An 18,328-nucleotide genomic window follows, 5' to 3' on the forward strand; every position below is an offset into this window, starting at 1 on the left:
TCCCAATGTGCAAACACTCTTCAAACTACATATCCCCTACCCAATTCAATATGTCAGCCACAGGTGTCTATTATTACTGGGGAGAAAACTCAGGGGAAACTGATTACATCACATAACTTGTGTAAAACAGCTGGGAAAACCCCAAAATGCGTCCACCGCAGACGTGTCATGGGACATAAGAAGAAGTTTCAGCACCATTAACAGGTATCACTACTAGCACTAAAACGCATGAAGACGTCAGCCACTTCAGCACATTGGACGTTGCCACACAGCAAAGATTCTATCAGTGGTTCTGTGTTGTGGCTGCAGCCCTTTTGCTACTGTTATTGCCATGCTTGTAAAACTATAGGCAATAAATTGATGATATATGTGACGGGAAATATCTCTCTCGGACTCTTTGGTATCACATTTCAAGTGTCCCTCTTATGATTCATGGCTGGTCCCCAATAGAAAAAATATATTTTATACATAAGGCCCACACCAAGGCTATATCAAATAACACCAAGTCCCGTATTTATAAAGCATCTCAGAGAGTAGCATTGCTGATCTAGGATCAGTTTTGCCTTATAGATTATAATGAATGGACGGAGGGGGTCCAGATCCTAGATCAGCAGTCCTACTCTGAGACGCTTTATGAATAAATTCAGCAGAATAATTACTCTACATCTGACATTTTAGCCTATAACATGAGATTTCAATGTGAAACCACCTATGACATTTTATCAAGACCCTGAAGGAACAGGTGTGTTTGTACTGGGTTGAAACAAAAAGCCTACACCTCCTCCTGCTTGTCTCCAGGACTATGCAAACAGTTTTGGTGACCACTTCCCTACAATATATGATCTGTACAGTTGAACAGGCTTTGTATTTTATGAATTAATCCCAATATTATATATAAAAATGAGCAATAAACCATTGCCAAGATTTGACCTTGTATAGTCATTCAAAAAACATACACAATGACACACACACACACACACACACACACAGCCCTGTCAAAACTAGTGACTCTACAGGGAAAATAAGAAGACAACGGAACAATATGTCGGACTAACTTTGAACGAAACCCACTAAATTAATGTCTTATATGGCTACATTTCTTAAGAAGTGTGGGTTTTATTTCGACTCCTACGATTTTGTTATCAGACTTTTTTCCTCGGTTCACGCGAAGTTATTAGCAGTTGAAAGTAAAGCTCGCGAATAGCCTTTACTCGCTATAGTAATAGCCTAGCCGGTATCTAAATGGAATAATATTTTCTTGTGTTTCAACTATAATTTAAAGCTGCTTTCAAGGAGAATGTGTATAGATTTACTTGGATTTGTTCGTCCAGGAGACGGAGCAGGCATGGAATTCCAAGTGCTACATGCGCTAGTCTGGAAAATGAAAGTTCCCGCCTCCGGTAGGTTGATCAGGGGAAATTCTCTATACAGCTTTCCCTTTCCCAATTCCACATAAAACTACTTTACACAGCCAAGATGTTCAAACTCATCTGGATAACTAACCGCGAAACAAACTGCTATTTACAATGTATACAATGCAGAGTTGGACGTGCATTTTTCTTATTATTTGCAGTATGCAGAGCGTGTGTCATTGCTGTGACTGGATCCGACACCACTACGGCCTCTTGAGCGCAGAATACCTTTCCCTGCTGGACCAGATGGTGAGTTATCAGCACATTGTAAGAGGAGTCTGAATGCATGTATTAAGGACTGCAAAACAAACAACCAAGTAAAATAGTCATACGTTTCATGTTTAGCATCTGTGTTAGAAAACTGTTAGCCTATATTTGAATATACATAGTAAAAGGGCTCTAAGGCTATAATGACAGAGATATCAAGAGACGCTATCTACATTAGGCCTACTGTACTTGCAGTTATAATCAAGCTATACTTGATGTCTGTCTTGATTGCTCTTGAAGTATTTGACACGTGACTTAACATACTATATTGATTGTTTTCCAGGGAGGAGATATCACAAAGCAGAATGCCCCTGTCCTTTTCCCAACATCACTTTACAGACACATAGATGATGCTGAGGTAAAGACTAGAATTTTGACTTATCATGTTCTGATATGCTTTGGTATGGCGATCTTGACCCAATGTTATATTGATGGCATAACGGAGGCCTATACTGTTTATAATCTTCTTTTTATATCTTCCTGGGTAGTTTGAGGACAAAGTCAGATTCCTGAGAGAGACCATCTATCAAATCACAAAACTGTTTGATGGGAATATGAAATCTGTCACCTGGGACAAGAAAAACCTGGACGATTTCCTCAACATTCTAGAACGCCAATTGGAGAACCTTAATTCCTGTGTAGGTAACGGGTCTATTTAAAGTATAATCCCTGTTTAGGTCAGGGTTCTCCAACCCCATTCTTGGAGAGTTACCTTCCTGTATGTTTTCGCTCCAACCCTAGTTGTAACTAACCTGATTCAGTTTATGACCACCTAATTAAATAGGTGTGATAGATTAGGGTTGGAGTGAAAACCTACAGGAAGGTAGTTCTCCAGGAACAGGTTTGGAGAGCCCTGGTTTAGGTGTAGCCTACTAACTCTAGAAGTGGAAAAGTCTACGTATAAAGTGCATATAAAGTATTCAACCCCTTGACTTTTTCCACATTTTGTTACGTTACAGCCTTTTTCTAAAATTGATGAAATAGATGTTCCCCCTCATCAATCTACACACAATATTCCATAATGATAAAGCAAAAACCGTGTTTTAGACATTTTTGCAACTGTATTAACAATACAAAACTGAAGTATCACATTTACATAAGTATTCAGACCCTTTACTCAGTACTTTGTTGAAGCACCATTGGCAGTGATTACAGCCTTGAGTCTTATTGGATATCATGCTACAAGCTTGGCACATCTGTATTTATATATATATTATTATATTATTATATTATTTATATATATATTATGTATTTATACCTCGCTCATCAACTCATCCCTGACCGCTGGCTACGTCCCTTCTGTCTTCAAGAGAGCGAGAGTTGCACCCCTTCTGAAAAAACCTACACTCGATCCCTCCGATGTCAACAACTACAGACCAGTATCCCTTCTTTCTTTTCTCTCCAAAACTCTTGAACGTGCCGTCCTTGGCCAGCTCTCCCGCTATCTCTCTCAGAATGACCTTCTTGATCCAAATCAGTCTGGTTTCAAGACTAGTCATTCAACTGAGACTGCTCTTCTCTGTATCACGGAGGCCCTCCGCACTGCTAAAGCTAACTCTCTCTCCTCTGCTCTCATCCTTCTAGACCTATCGGCTGCCTTCGATACTGTGAACCATCAGATCCTCCTCTCCACCCTCTCCGAGTTGGGCATCTCCGGCGCGGCCCACGCTTGATTGCGTCCTACCTGACAGGTCGCTCCTACCAGGTGGCGTGGCGAGAATCTGTCTCCTCACCACGCGCTCTCACCACTGGCGTCCCCCAGGGCTCTGTTCTAGGCCCTCTCCTATTCTCGCTATACACCAAGTCACTTGGCTCTGTCATAACCTCACATGGTCTCTCCTATCATTGCTATGCAGACGACACACAATTAATCTTCTCCTTTCCCCCTTCTGATGACCAGGTGGCGAATCGCATCTCTGCATGTCTGGCAGACATATCAGTGTGGATGACGGATCACCACCTCAAGCTGAACCTCGGCAAGACGGAGCTGCTCTTCCTCCCGTGGAAGGACTGCCGTTCCATGATCTCGCCATCACGGTTGACAACTCCATTGTGTCCTCCTCCCAGAGCGCTAAGAACCTTGGCGTGATCCTGGACAACACCCTGTCGTTCTCAACTAACATCATGGCGGTGGCCCGTTCTTGTAGGTTCATGCTCTACAACATCCGCAGAGTACGACCCTGCCTCACACAGGAAGCAGCGCAGGTCCTAATCCAGGCACTTGTCATCTCCCGTCTGGATTACTGCAACTCGCTGTTGGCTGGGCTCCCTGCCTGTGCCATTAAACCCCTACAACTCATCCAGAACGCCGCAGCCCGTCTGGTGTTCAACCTTCCCAAGTTCTCTCACATCACCCCGCTCCTCCGCTCTCTCCACTGGCTTCCAGTTGAAGCTCGCATCCGCTACAAGACCACGGTGCTTGCCTACGGAGCTGTGAGGGGAACGGCACCTCAGTACCTCCAGGCTCTGATCAGGCCCTACACCCAAACAAGGGCACTGCGTTCATCCACCTCTGGCCTGCTCGCCTCCCTACCACTGAGGAAGTACAGTTCCCGCGCAGCCCAGTCAAAACTGTTCGCTGCTCTGGTCCCCCAATGGTGGAACAAACTCCCTCACGACGCCAGGACAGCGGAGTCAATCACCACCTTCCGGAGACACCTGAAACCCCACCTCTTTCAGGAATACCTAGGATAGGATAAAGTAATCCTTCTCACCCCTCCCCCCCCTTAAAAGATTTAGATGCACTATTGTAAAGTGGCTGTTCCACTGGATGTCTTAAGGTGAAGTCGCTCTGGATAAGAGCGTCTGCTAAATGACTTAAATGTAAATGTAAATGTATTTGGGGAGTTTCTGCAATTCTACTCTGCAGATCCTCTCAAGATCTGTCAGGTTGGATAAGGAGCGTCGCTGCACAGCAATTTTCAGGTCTCTCCAGTGGTGTTCAATCAGGTCAAGTCCGGGCTCTGGCTGGGCCACTCAAGGACATTCAGAGACTTGTCCCGAAGCCACTCCTGCCTTGTCTTGGCTGTATGCTTAGGGTCATTGTCCTGTTGGAAGGTGAACCTTCGCCCCAGTCTGAGGTCCTGAACGCTCTGTTGCAGTTTTTCTTCTCGGTTGTCTCTGTACTTTGCTCTGTTCATCTTTCCCTCGATCTTGACGAGTCTCACAGTCCCTGCCAATGAAAAACATCCACAGCATGATGCTGCCACCACTATGCTTAACCATAGTGATGGTGCAAGGTTTCCTCCAGATGTGATGCTTGGCATTCAGGCCAAATAGGTTTCATAAGACCAGAGACACTTGTTTCTCATGGTCTGAGAGTCCTTTAGGTGCCTTTTGGCAAACTCCAAGTGGGCTGCAATGTGCCTTTTACTGAGGAGTAGTTTCCGTCTGGGCACTTTATCTTAAAGGCCTGATTGGTGGAGTACTGCAGAGATGGTTGTCTTTCTGGAAGGCTCTCCCATCCCCACAGAGGAAATCTGGAGCTCTGTCAGAGTGACCAAATGTCACCTCCCTGACCAAGGCCTTTCTCCCCCGATTGCTCAGTTTGGCCGGGTGGCCAGCTCTAGGAAGAGTCTTGGAGGTTACAAAGTTTTTCCATTTAAGAATGATGGAGGCCACTGTTTTCTTGAGGACCTTCAATGCTGCAGAAATATTTGTGTACCCTATCCCAGATCTCTGCCTCGACACAATCTTGTCTCGGAGCTCTACGGACAATTTCCTCAACTTCATGACCTGGTTTTTGCTCTGACATGCACTGTCAACTGTAGGACCTTAAATATACAGGTTTGTGCCTTTCCAAATTATGTCCAATCAGTTGGTTTTACTTCAGGTGGAATCCAATATAAGTGTAGAAACATCTCAAGGATGATCAATGAAAACAGGATGCACCTGAGCTGACTTTTGAGTCTCATAGCAAAAGGTCTGAATTAATTTGTAAATAAGGTGTTTCTGTTTTTGCATCATCATTATTGGATATTGTGTGTAGATTGATGAGGAATTTTTTCTTAAATCCATTTTAGAATAAGGCTGTAACTTAACAAAATTTGGAAAAAGGGAAGGGGTATGAATACTTTCCGAACACACTGTATATGGGTTATTACAGATTTTGAGCCAGTTTGCAACAGCACATAAATAATATTGCAGCAATGAGAAATGTAAATTATTGTGGATTATAATTAGTAAAAAAAAATTGTATGCTTTGATGCATTTTTCATGATGGCAAAGCAATTTTGATATTTTAAAGTGGAAATTACAATCTTTAGAATCCTTTTCAAACATTGAATACACATTAAGTTTCCAATACACTGAAAAAAAAGCTCAAATGAAGATCCCATTAAGCTAATGTTTTGTTTAATTTTGTCCAACAGGTATCACCTGCCATGAAACCTGAGAGGAGACTGAAACGGTACTTCAAGAAGTTGAATAGGAAGGTTCTGAGAAAAATGGTGAGTTTGGTTTCATATGGAAACGTGTTTAATACATGTAATCAAATGAATATAAACTAGGCTTGGCTAAACAAGGGCAGTGTTCTGGGGACATATGTATCAAACAGCTCAGAAGTGCTGATCTTGTGTCAGGTCTCCTCAGTCCTTATCTATAGTGATCTAAAAGACAAAACTGATCCTAAATCAGCACTCCTACTCTTGAGAATATTAACACATACGGCACCAGTCTATTCTTTGTTGTTCAAGACAATATGGTCATTATTTTGCCAAGAAAGTTCACCCCACTAATATTTCAAATGTTCTGTGTTTTTCAGAACTACAGTGCACAGGCGTGGGAGCTCATCAGGAAAGAGACGAAACGTCATCTGCAAAGATTGGATATCCTTGCGGCACAGATGTACTGATCATCCAGACTCATTTCAGAAGCTACACCCTTACCAGTTTATAAAACATGAATACAATCATGTGGGACCCTGTCAGTCTATTTATCATATTTAAGTCAATAAATTATTGTTTTTTTTATAATTTATAATTTATATTTCGTATTTCCCTTTTGTACATGTGTTGAACTGAACTGTATTGCCTGTCTACTTGAAAAAAACTGTTTAAAAATAATATTGAAAATGTGAATAAAAACGTATTTTGTATAAATTGTCCAAATTTCGTTCTTGTCTGAAACCAATGAGTGAATTTATAATATCTTAACTAACCATCAGAGGGGATGCACATTAAACTTGTTGCTGATCAGTCACATGATAATTTCTACTTTAAGTTCATGTATGATTGCAGTTTTGTGTCTTTTCGTGATTTATTTTTAATGTGTTTTTGTACTTTGTGAGGGTTGCTGTTCTTTTTATTTTCCCTGTTTGTTTTTGTGTGGTAATTACACTGTCGTAGTGGGCTGAAGGGTGTGGGGAGATATGAGTGAGGAGTAGAGGATAATTTGGGGGACCAGGAACTTTTAGCTCACACTTGACATTGTGGATGTTAATTTATTCAGTCTGTCCATTGTATTAAACACCTGTATGTCTGGAGCTCTGTCAGAGTGACCAAAGACATGGAAAGACAAAATGGAAAAAGAGACAAAAAAACAACGGTGTCAGCAGAAGGGGAAGGCCAGAGAACACATACTTGGACTAGCTAAGGAGCAACACCGGACTGGAGGAGGAGATTGTATCTACAATGTAGGACAGGCACCTCTGGAGGACCCACCTTTCACCCAGTCAACCCAAATCCATATGGTGAGGACTGTACATGTTTAAACAATGTTGTAAGAGAAGAAAGGAGGATATTTTTTAATCTAACTCATGAATACTCATGAATACCCCTGTCGGTAAATTATGCCCTGAATCTAGTCTGTCACGCCCCGAAATCTGCTCCTTTTATTCTCTGTCCCCAACGCACTAGACGACCAGTTTTGATAGCCTTTAGCTGTACCCTCATCCTCTGTTCCTCGGGTGATGTGGAGGTTAACCCAGGCCCTGCTTATCCCCAGGCACTCTCATTTGTTGACTTCTGTAAACCTTGGTTTCATACATGTTAACATCAGAAGCCTCCTTCCTAAATTTGTTTTACTCACTGCTTTAGCACACTCCACCAACCCTGATGTCCTTGCTGTGTCTGAATCCTGGCTAAGGAAGTCTACCAAAAATTATGAGATTTCCATCCCCAACTACAACATTTTCCATCAAGATAGAACTGCCAAAGGGGGAGGCGGTGCAATCTACTGCAGAGATTGCCTGCAAAGTTCTGTCACACTTTCCAGGTCTATGCCCAAACAGTTTGAGCTTCTAATTTTTAAAATGATTCTCTCCAGAAATAAGTCTCTCACTGTTGCCACCTGTTATAGACCCCCCTTGGCTCCCAGCTGTGCCCTGGACACCATATGTGAAATGATTGCACCACATCTAGCTTTAGAGTTTGATATGCTAGTTGACCAAAACTGGGATATGATTAACACCCCGGCAGTCCTACAATCTAAACTAGATGCCCTCAGTCGCACACAAATTATCAAGGAACCCACCAGGTACAACCCTAAATCCGCAAACATGGGCACCCTCATAGATATTATCCTGACCAACTTGCTCTCCAAATACACCTCTGCTGTTCTCAATCAGGATCTCAGCGATCGCTGCCTCATTGCCAGCATCCGCTATGGATCCGCTGTGAAACGATCACCCCTCATCACTGTCAAATGCTCCCTAAAACACTTCTGCGAGCAGGTCTTTCTAATCGACTTGGCCCGGGTATCCAGGTAGGATATAGACCTTATCCTGTCAGCCGAGGATGCCTGGTCATTCTTTAAAAGCAATTTCCTCACCATCTTAAATAATTGTGCCCCTTTTAAAAATGTAGAACTAAGAACAGATATAGCCCTAGGTTCACTCCAGACCTGACTGACCTTGACCAGCACAAAAACATCATGTGGCGGACTTCACTAGCATCGAATAGTCCCCGCGATATGCAACTTTTCAGATAAATCAGGTACCAATACACGCAGTCAGGCAAAGCAAAGGGTAGCTTTTTCAAACAGAAATGTGCATCCTGTAGCTCTAACTCCAAAACGTTTTGGGACACTGTAAAGTCTATGGAGAATAAGAGCACCTCCTCCCAGCTGCCCACTGCACTGAGGATAGGGTACAGTGAGAGAAGAAGTATTTGATACACTGCCGATTTTGCAGGTTTTCCTACTTACAAAGCATGTAGAGGTCTGTACTTTGTATCATAGATAAACTTCAACTGTGAAAGATGGAAACTAAAACAAAAATCTAGAAAATCACATTGTATGATTTTTAAGTAATTTATTTGCATTTAATTGCATGACATAAGTATTTGATACATCAGAAAAGCAGAACTTAATATTTGGTACAGAAACCTTTGTTTGCAATTACAGAGATCATACGTTTCCTGTAGTTCTTGACCAGGTTTGCACACACTGCAGCAGGGATTTTGGCCCACTCCTCTATACAGACCTTCTCCAGATCCTTCAGGTTTCGGGGCTGTCGCTGGGCAATACAGACTTTCAGCTCCCTCCATAGATTTTCTATTTGGTTCAGGTCTGGAGACTGGCTAGGCCACTCCAGGACCTTGAGATGCTTCTTACGGAGCCACTCCTTAGTTGCCCTGGCTGTGTGTTTCGGGTCGTTGTCATGCTGGAAGACCCAGGCACGACCCATCGTCAATGCTCTTACTGAGGGAAGGAGATTGTTGGCCAAGATCTCGCGATACATGGCCCCATCCATCCTCCCCTCAATACGGTGCAGTCGTCCTGTCCCCTTTGCAGAAAAGCATCACCAAAGAATGATGTCTCCACTTCCATGCTTCACGGTTGGGATGGTATTCTTGGGGTTGTACTCATCCTTGTTCTTCCTCCAAACACGGTGAGTGGAGTTTAGACCAAAAAGCTCTATTTTTGTCTCATCAGACCACATGACCTTCTCCCATTCCTCCTCTGGATCTTCCAGATGGTCATTGGCAAACTTCAAATGGGCCTGGACATGCACTGGCTTGAGCAGGGGGACCTTGCGTGCGCTGCAGGATTTTAATCCATGACGGCGTAGTGTGTTACTAATGGTTTTCTTTGAGACTGTGGTCCCAGCTCTCTTCAGGTCATTGACCAGGTCCTGCAGTGTAGTTTTGGTCTGATCCCTCAACTTCCTCATGGTCATTGATGCCCCACGAGGTGAGATCTTGCATGGAGCCCCAGACCGAGGGTGATTGACCGTCATCTTGAACTTCTTCCATTTTCTAATAATTGCGCCAACTGTTCTTGCCTTCTCACCAAGCTGCTTGCCTATTGTCCTGTAGCCCATCCCAGCCTTGTGCAGGTCTACAATTGAACCCTGATGTCCTTACACAGCTCTCTGGTCTTGGCCATTGTGAAGAGGTTGGAGTCTGTTTGATTGAGTGTGTGGACAGGTGTCTTTTATACAGGTAACGAGTTCAAACAGGTGCAGGTAATGAGTGGAGAACAGGTGGGCTTCTTAAAGAAAAACTAACAGGTCTGTGAGAGCCGGAATTCTTACTGGTTGGTAGGTGATCAAATACTTATGTCATGCAATAAAATGCTAATTAATTACTTAAAAAACATACAATGTGATTTTCTGGATTTTTGTTTTAGATTCCGTCTCTCACAGTTGAAGTGTACCTATGATAAAAAATTACAGACCTCTACGTGCTTTGTAAGTAGGAAAACCTGCAAAATCGGCAGTGCATCAAATACTTGTTCACCCCACTGTAACACTGTCACCACCGATAAATCCACAATAATTGAGAATTTCAATAAACATTTCTCTCCGGTTGGCCATGCTTTCCTCCTGGCTACCCCAACCCCGTACAACAGCTCCACACCCCCCGCAGCTACTTTGCAAGCTTCCCCAGCATCTCCTTCACCCAAATCCAGATAGCAGATGTTCTGAAAGAGCTGCAAAACCTGGACCCGTACAAATCAGCTGGGCTAGACAATCTGGACCCTCTCTTTCTAAAATTATCCGCTGCCATTGTTGCAACCCACATTACCAGTCTGTTCAACCTCTCTTTTGTATTGTCCGAGATCCATAAAGATTGGAAAGCTGCCGTGGTCATCCCCCTCTTCAAGGGGGTGACACTCTAGACCCAAACTGTTATAGACCAAAACCATCCTGCCCTGCCTTTCTAAAGCCTTTCTAAAGTTTTCAAAAGGCAAGTTAATGAACAGATCACTGACCATTTCGAATCCAACCGAACCTTCTCCGCAGTGCAATCCGGTTTCCGAGCTGGTCATGTGTGCATTTCAGCCACGCTCAAGGTACTAAACAATATCACAACCGCCATCGATAAAAGACAGTACTGTGCAGCCGTCTTCATCGACAAGGCCAAAGCTTTCGACTCTGTCAATCACTGTATCCTTATCGGCAGACTCAACAGCCTTGGTTTCTCAAATGACTGCCTCGCCTGGTTCACCAACTACTTCTCAGACAGAGTTCAGTGTGTCTAATCGGAGGGCCTGTTGTCCGGACCTTTGGCAGTGTCTATGGTGGTACCACAGGGATCAATTCTCAGGCTGACTCTTTTCTCTGTATATGTATATGTAATGATGTCGCTCTTGCTGTGGGGGATTCCCCTGATCCACCTCTACGCAGACGTCACCATTCTGTATACATCTGGCCCCTCTTCAGACACTGTGTTAACTTCTTGGATATAGGGGGCGCTATTTACATTTTTGGATGAAAAACGTTCCCGTTTTAAACAAGATATTTTGTCACGAAAAGATGCTCAACTATGCATATAATTGACAGCTTTGGAAAGAAAACATTCCGACGTTTCCAAAACTGCAAAGATATTGTCTGTGAGTGCCACAGAACTGATGTTACAGTAGATGACATGGAGCCAGTGGGTTTGGCGACGAGTATGAAGCGAGGGCCAGCCAACGAGAGCGTACAGGTCGCAATGGTGGGTAGTATATGGGGCTTTGGTGACAAAACGGATTGCACTGTGATAGACTGCATCCAATTTGTTGAGTAGGGTATTGGAGGCTATTTTGTAAATGACATCGCCAAAGTCGAGGATTGGTAGGATGGTCAGTTTTACAACATTTTCACAAAAACCAGAAAAGCATTCAAATAAAATCATTTACCTTTGAAGAACTTCGGATGTTTTCAATGAGGAGACTCTCAGATAGCAAATGTTCAGTTTTTCCTGAAAGATTATTTGTTTAGGACAAATCGCTCTGTTTTCTGCGTCACGTTTAGCTACGAAAAAAACCTGTATCCAGGATTGTGTAAATCTATCCGCAAGCTCATTAGCATAACACAACGTTAAATATTCATGAAAATCAAAAAATGAAATGAAATTAATCTATTTGCTCTCAAGCTTAGCCTTTTGTTAACAACACTGTCATCTCAGATTTTCAAAATATGCTTTTGAACCATAGCTAAACAAGCATTTGTGTAACAGTATTGATAGCCTAGCATAGGATTATGCCTGTCTTTCAGCATGCAACATTTTCACAAAAACCAGAAAAGGATTCAAATAAAATCATTTACCTTTGAAGAACTTCAGATGTTTTCAATGAGGAGACTCTCAGTTAGATAGCAAATGTTCCGTTTTTACAAAAAATATTATTTGTGTCGACTAATCACTCCGTTTTGTTCATCACGTTTGGGTAAGGAAAAAATAATAATAATAAATAAATAATAATAATATTAAGTCATTAAAACGCAAACTTTTTTCCAAATTAACTCCATAATATCGACAGAAACATGGCAAACCGATGTTTAGAATCAATCCTCAAGGTATTTTTCACATATCTATCGACGATAAATCCTTCGTGGCAGTTGACTTTCTCTTCTGAAGAAATGGAACGCGCATGGACCTACAGATTACGCAATAATTTTGACACAGGACACCGGGCGGGACACCAGGTAAATGTAGTCTCTTATGGTCAATCTTCCAATGATATGCCTACAAACACGTCACAATGCTGCAGACATCTTGGACGAACGGCAGAGCGCATAAGCTCGTTCACAGCATATTCACAGCCTTATAAGGAGACGATAGTAAAACAGAGCGTCAAAAATCCTGCTCATTTCCTGTTTGAAGTTTCATCTTGGTTTCGCCTGTAAGATCAGTTCTGGGGCACTCACAGATAATATCTTTGCAGTTTTGAAAACGTCAGAGTGTTTTCTTTCCAAAGCTGGCAATTATATGCATAGTCGAGCATCTTTTCGTGACAAAATATTGCGCTTAAAACGGGCACGTTTTTTTATCCAATAATGACATAGCGCCCCCATAGGTTGAAGAGGTTAACAAAAGGCTAAGCTTGTGTTTCAATATGTTTATTTCATTTCATTTGCGATTTTCATGAATAGAAAAAGTTGCGTTATGCTAATGCGTATTTTTCTGTCGATTTCTCACCCAAGCAGGATGAACAAACGTGACGTTTGGACATTTGCTATCTAACTGGGAGTCTCCTGAATGAAAGCATCCGAAGTTCTTCAAAGGTAAATGATTTAATTTGGTTGCTTTTCTTATTTTTGTGAAAATGTTGCTTGCTGCCAGCACAGCCTAGCATAGCATTATGCCATGCTAAACTTGCTATGCTAAACACAAATGCTTGTCTAGCGTTGGCTGTAACGCATATTTTGAAAATCTGAGATGACAGTGTTGTTAGCAAATGGCTAAGCTTGTGTTTGAATATATTTATTTCATTTCATTTGCGATTTTCATGAAAAGGAAACGTTGCGTTATGGTAATGCGCTTGAGGCTATGATTACGCTCCCGGATATGGGATTGCTCGTCGCTAGAGGTTAAGTAACCTCCAAACAAGCTTCCATGCCATACAACACTAGCATCACTACTCTGGACGGTTCTGACTTAGAATATATGGACAACTACAAATACCTAGGTGTCTGGCTAGACTGTAAACTCTCCTTCAAGACTCATATTAAACATCTCCAATCCTATTTCGCATAAAGCCTCCTTCACTAACGCCGCCAAACATACCCTCGTAAAACTGACTATCCTAACGATCCTTGACTTTGGCGATGCCATTTACAAAATAGCTTCCAATACTCTACTCAGCAAACTGGATGCAGTCTATCACAGTGCCATCCGTTTTGTCACCAAAGCCTCTTACACCACCCACCACTGCGACCTGTATGCTCTAGTTGGCTGGCCCTCGCTAAATATTCGTCGCCAGACCCACTGGCTCCAGGTCATCTATAAGTCTATGATAAGTCTAAGTCTATAAGTCTAGGTAAAGCTCCGCCTTATCTCAGCTTACTGGTCACGATAAAAACATCCTCCAGCAGCACGTGCTCCAGCAGGTATATCTCAATGGTCGTCCCCAAAGCCAACACCTCTTTTCGCAGCCTTTCCTTCCAGTTCTCTGCTGCTAATGACTGTAACTCATTGCAAAAATCGCTGAAGCTGGAGACTTACATTTCCCTCACTAACTTTAAACATCAGCTATCTGAGCAGCTAACCGATCGCTGCAGCTGTACATAGCCCATCTGTACATAGCCCACCAGATCTACCTACCTCATCCCCATATTGTTTGTATGTACTTTTCTGCTCTTTTGCACACCAGTATTTCTACTTGCACATCATCATCTGCTCATCTATCACTCCAGTGTTAATTTGCTAAACTACTCCCCTCGGGCATCTGAGCAGAAGAAATATCAGCCTGCGCAGAGAAGCAGTAGATTGAACATCACTCAACTTTCTAGAATTTCCCCCTTTAGTTACCACTATCAAAGTTTGGCTCTACTGTGGGAATGCTCGAATAAACAGAGTATTAGCCACTTCATTGTAACATACCGAAACAAAACAAACTATGAAAGACTTAGTAGGGAAAACCAACTGTACAAGAGATTGTCTTGTAGGCAGAGCGCATTGGAGTAGGAATCTATTGCATTGACAGGCACGACTCAGGACCATACTCTATGCAGACCAGTGCACCATAATCAATCAGAGCTGTATCTTGTTCCGTTTTTATGGTAATCTTCTTGTTAATCCCACAACAGTGTCTGTTTTCAAAAAGGCTTTACAACGATAGCACCACAAACGATTATGTTAGGTCAACACCAACTCACAGAAAAAATCAGCCATTTTTCCAGCCACAGAGAGGAGTCACAAAAAGCAGAAATAGAGATCAAATGAATCACTAACCTTTGATGATCTTCATCAGATGACACTCATAGGAATGAAGTCCATGTTCATGTTACACAATACATGTATGTTTTGTTCGATAAAGTTCATATATATATATAAAAAATCAGAGATTACATTGGCGCATTATGTTTAGTAGTTCGAAAACATCCGGGGATATTGCAGAGAGCCACATCAATTTACAGAAATACTCATAATAAACATTGATACAAATGATACAAGTGTAATACATGGAAATTTAGATAAACTTCTCCTTAATGCAACCGCTGTGTCAGATTTCAAAAAAGCTTTACCGAAAATGCACACCATGCAATAATCTGAGTACAGCGCTCAGACAAAATATTCAAGCCATACAGATATCCGCCATGTCGTGGAGTCAACAGAAGTCAGAAATAGTATTATAAATATTTACTTATTTTTAGTGATCTTCATCAGAATGCACTCCCATGAATCCCAGTTCCACAATAAATGTTTGATTTGTTCGATAAAGTCCATCATTTATGTCCAAATACCTCCTTTTTGTTCACGCGTTTAGCCCAGTAATCCAAATTCATGATGCGCAAGCCAGATGAAAAGTCAAAAAGGTCCGTTACAGTCCGTAGAAACATGTTAAACGAGAATTCCTTTGTCTGTAGAATTGCAATGGAACGCCAGCTAACTCTCACATGAACACACGTGGTCAGCTCATGCCTCTCTGGCAAACCTGACTTAATCCTCTTTCATTCGCTCCCATTTCACAGTAGAAGCATCAATCAAGGTTCTAAAGACTGTTGACATCTAGTGGAAGTCTTAGGAAGTGCAATATGACCCCATAGACACTGTGTATTCGATAGGCAATGAGTTGAAAAACTACAAACCTCAGATTTCCCACTTTCTGGTTGGATTTCTTCCCAGGTTTCTGCCTGCCATATGAGTTATGTTATATTGACAGACATCATTCAAACAGTTTTAGAAACTTCAGAGTGTTTTCTATCCAAATACAAATAATATGCATATATTAGCAACTGGGCCTGAGTAGCAGACAGTTTACTCTGGGAACGGTTTTCATCCAAGTACTCAATACTGCCCCCAGCCATAAGAAGTTTTTAATATTAATGCAAAAAGGAAACCATTATCCTATCCTATTAGAATATAAGTAGTTCATGTTAAACAAATCATAATATTCAATTAATTATTTGTATTTTGTTCTAACAGGTAAAGGCTATGAAAACTAGACTATCAAAATCTGTCAAAAGAGTGAACAAAAAGATGAGCCTTCACTTCAAGTTCCTGAAGCATTACTTGAAACGCGAGGTAAGTTGATCCATTTATCTTACAAAGAGAGTACATTTACCGAATCTGGATGTATTTATGTGATGATACAACATGTGTCTATTCTCAAATCTTAACAAGTGTATTTCATTTATGTAGGAATACAGTGCAAGCGGCTGGGAAGACCTAAGGACAGTGGTGCTGGCACACCTACAAAGACTAGACACAACATTAAGTCCCCATTATATATAAATAAATAATATCTACACAACACACACAACGCTCATTGCTACTCATTTTATTTTTATTTATTTTATTTCACCTTTATTTAACCAGGTAGGCTAGTTGAGAACAAGTTCTCATTTGCAACTGCGACCTGGCCAAGATAAAGCATAGCAGTGTGAGCAGACAACACAGAGTTACAAATGGAGTAAACAATTAACAAGTCAATAACACAGTAGGAAAAAAAAGGGGAGTCTATATACATTGTGTGCAAAAGGCATGAGGTAGGCGAATAATTACAATTTTGCAGATTAACACTGGAGTGATGAATGATCATGTACAGGTAGAGATATTGGTGTGCAAAAGAGCAGAAAAGTAAATAAATAAAAACAGTATGGGGATGAGGTAGGTAAAAATGGGTCGGCTATTTGCCGATAGACTATGTACAGCTGCAGCGATCGGTTAGCTGCTCAGATAGCAGATGTTTGAAATTGGTGAGGGAGATAAAAGTCTCCAACTTCAGCGATTTTTGCAATTCGTTCCAGTCACAGGCAGCAGAGTACTGGAACGAAAGGCGGCCAAATGAAGTGTTGGCTTTAGGGATGATCAGTGAGATACACCTGCTGGAGCGCGTGCTACGGATGGGTGTTGCCATCGTGACCAGTGAACTGAGATAAGGCGGAGCTTTACCTAGCATGGACTTGTGGATGACCTGGAGCCAGTGGGTCTGGCGACGAATATGTAGCGAGGGCCAGCCGACTAGAGCGTACAAGTCGCAGTGGTGGGTGCTTTAGTGACAAAACGGATGACACTGTGATAAACTGCATCCAGTTTGCTGAGTAGAGTGTTGGAAGCAATTTTGTAGATGACATCGCCGAAGTCGAGGATCGGTAGGATAGTCAGTTTTACTAGGGTAAGTTTGGCGGCGTGAGTGAAGGAGGCTTTGTTGCGGAATAGAAAGCCGACTCTTGATTTGATTTTCGATTGGAGATGTTTGATATGAATCTGGAAGGAGAGTTTACAGTCTAGCCAGACACCTAGGTACTTATAGATGTCCACATATTCAAGGTTGGAACCATCCAGGGTGGTGATGCTGGTCAGGCGTGCGGGTGCAGGCAGCGAACGGTTGAAAAGCATGCATTTGGTTTTACTAGCGTTTAAGAGCAGTTGGAGGCCACGGAAGGAGTGTTGTATGGCATTGAAGCTCGTTTGGAGGTTAGATAGCACAGTGTCCAAGGACGGGCCGGAAGTATATAGAATGGTGTCGTCTGCGTAGAGGTGGATCAGGGAATCGCCTGCAGCAAGAGCAACATCATTGATACATACAGAAAAAAGAGTCGGCCCGAGGATTGAACCTTGTGGCACCCCCATAGAGACTTCCAGAGGACCGGACAGCATGCCCTCCGATTTGACACACTGAACTCTGTCTGCAAAGTAATTGGTGAACCAGGCAAGGCAGTCATCCGAAAAACCGAGGCTACTGAGTCTGCCGATAAGAATATGGTGATTGACCGAGTCGAAAGCCTTGGCAAGGTCGATGAAGACGGCTGCACAGTACTGTCTTTTATCGATGGCGGTTATGATATCGTTTAGTACCTCGAGCGTGGCTGAGGTGCACCCGTGACCGGCTCGGAAACCAGATTGCACAGCGGAGAAGGTACGGTGGGATTTGAGATGGTCAGTGACCTGTTTGTTGACTTGGCTTTCGAAGACCTTAGATAGGCAGGGCAGGATGGATATAGGTCTGTAACAGTTTGGGTCCAGGGTGTCTCCCCCTTTGAAGAGGGGGATGACTGCGGCAGCTTTCCAGTCCTTGGGGATCTCAGATGATATGAAAGAGAGGTTGAACAGGCTGGTAATAGGGGTTGCGACAATGGCGGCGGATAGTTTCAGAAATAGAGGGTCCAGATTGTCAAGCCCAGCTGATTTGTACGGGTCCAGGTTTTGCAGCTCTTTCAGAACATCTGCTATCTGGATTTGGGTAAAGGAGAACCTGGAGAGGCTTGGGCGAGTAGCTGCGGGGGGGACGGAGCTGTTGGCCGAGTTTGGAGTAGCCAGGCGGAAGGCATGGCCAGCCGT

The 18,328-nt window shown here is 42.6% G+C and overlaps 2 protein-coding genes across 2 annotated transcripts in view; one reads left to right on the top strand and one right to left on the bottom strand.

The window, feature by feature from the left end:
* LOC115110858 (interferon a3-like) overlaps window positions 1-18,328 on the bottom strand; it is a 115,315-nt gene that overhangs the window by 59,946 nt on the left and 37,041 nt on the right. Inside the window, exon 4 of the mRNA XM_029636783.2 lies at window positions 14,015-14,029. Coding sequence (XP_029492643.1) covers window positions 14,015-14,029 — 15 coding nt within the window. The remainder of the gene's footprint in view (window positions 1-14,014; window positions 14,030-18,328) is intronic.
* Window positions 1,499-6,735, top strand: LOC115110139 (interferon a3-like). Its single transcript, XM_029635541.2, has 5 exons — window positions 1,499-1,661; window positions 1,963-2,037; window positions 2,168-2,317; window positions 6,050-6,127; window positions 6,442-6,735. Exons 1-5 carry the CDS (start codon window positions 1,527-1,529, stop codon window positions 6,529-6,531), a joined length of 528 nt encoding a protein of 175 aa, XP_029491401.1. The 5' UTR covers window positions 1,499-1,526; the 3' UTR covers window positions 6,532-6,735.

The sequence above is a fragment of the Oncorhynchus nerka genome, linkage group LG26, assembly GCF_034236695.1.
Source record: "Oncorhynchus nerka isolate Pitt River linkage group LG26, Oner_Uvic_2.0, whole genome shotgun sequence".
NCBI classification, from domain to species: domain Eukaryota; kingdom Metazoa; phylum Chordata; class Actinopteri; order Salmoniformes; family Salmonidae; genus Oncorhynchus; species Oncorhynchus nerka.

Bases quoted from the DNA above. Each gene is read 5' to 3' on its own strand.
- LOC115110139 (XM_029635541.2), top strand. From the start codon at position 1,527: ATGTATACAATGCAGAGTTGGACGTGCATTTTTCTTATTATTTGCAGT. The intron at 2,318-6,049 runs GTAGGTAACGGG...TTTGTCCAACAG, and splicing joins TGGAGAACCTTAATTCCTGT to GTATCACCTGCCATGAAACC. The intron at 6,128-6,441 runs GTGAGTTTGGTT...TGTGTTTTTCAG, and splicing joins GGAAGGTTCTGAGAAAAATG to AACTACAGTGCACAGGCGTG.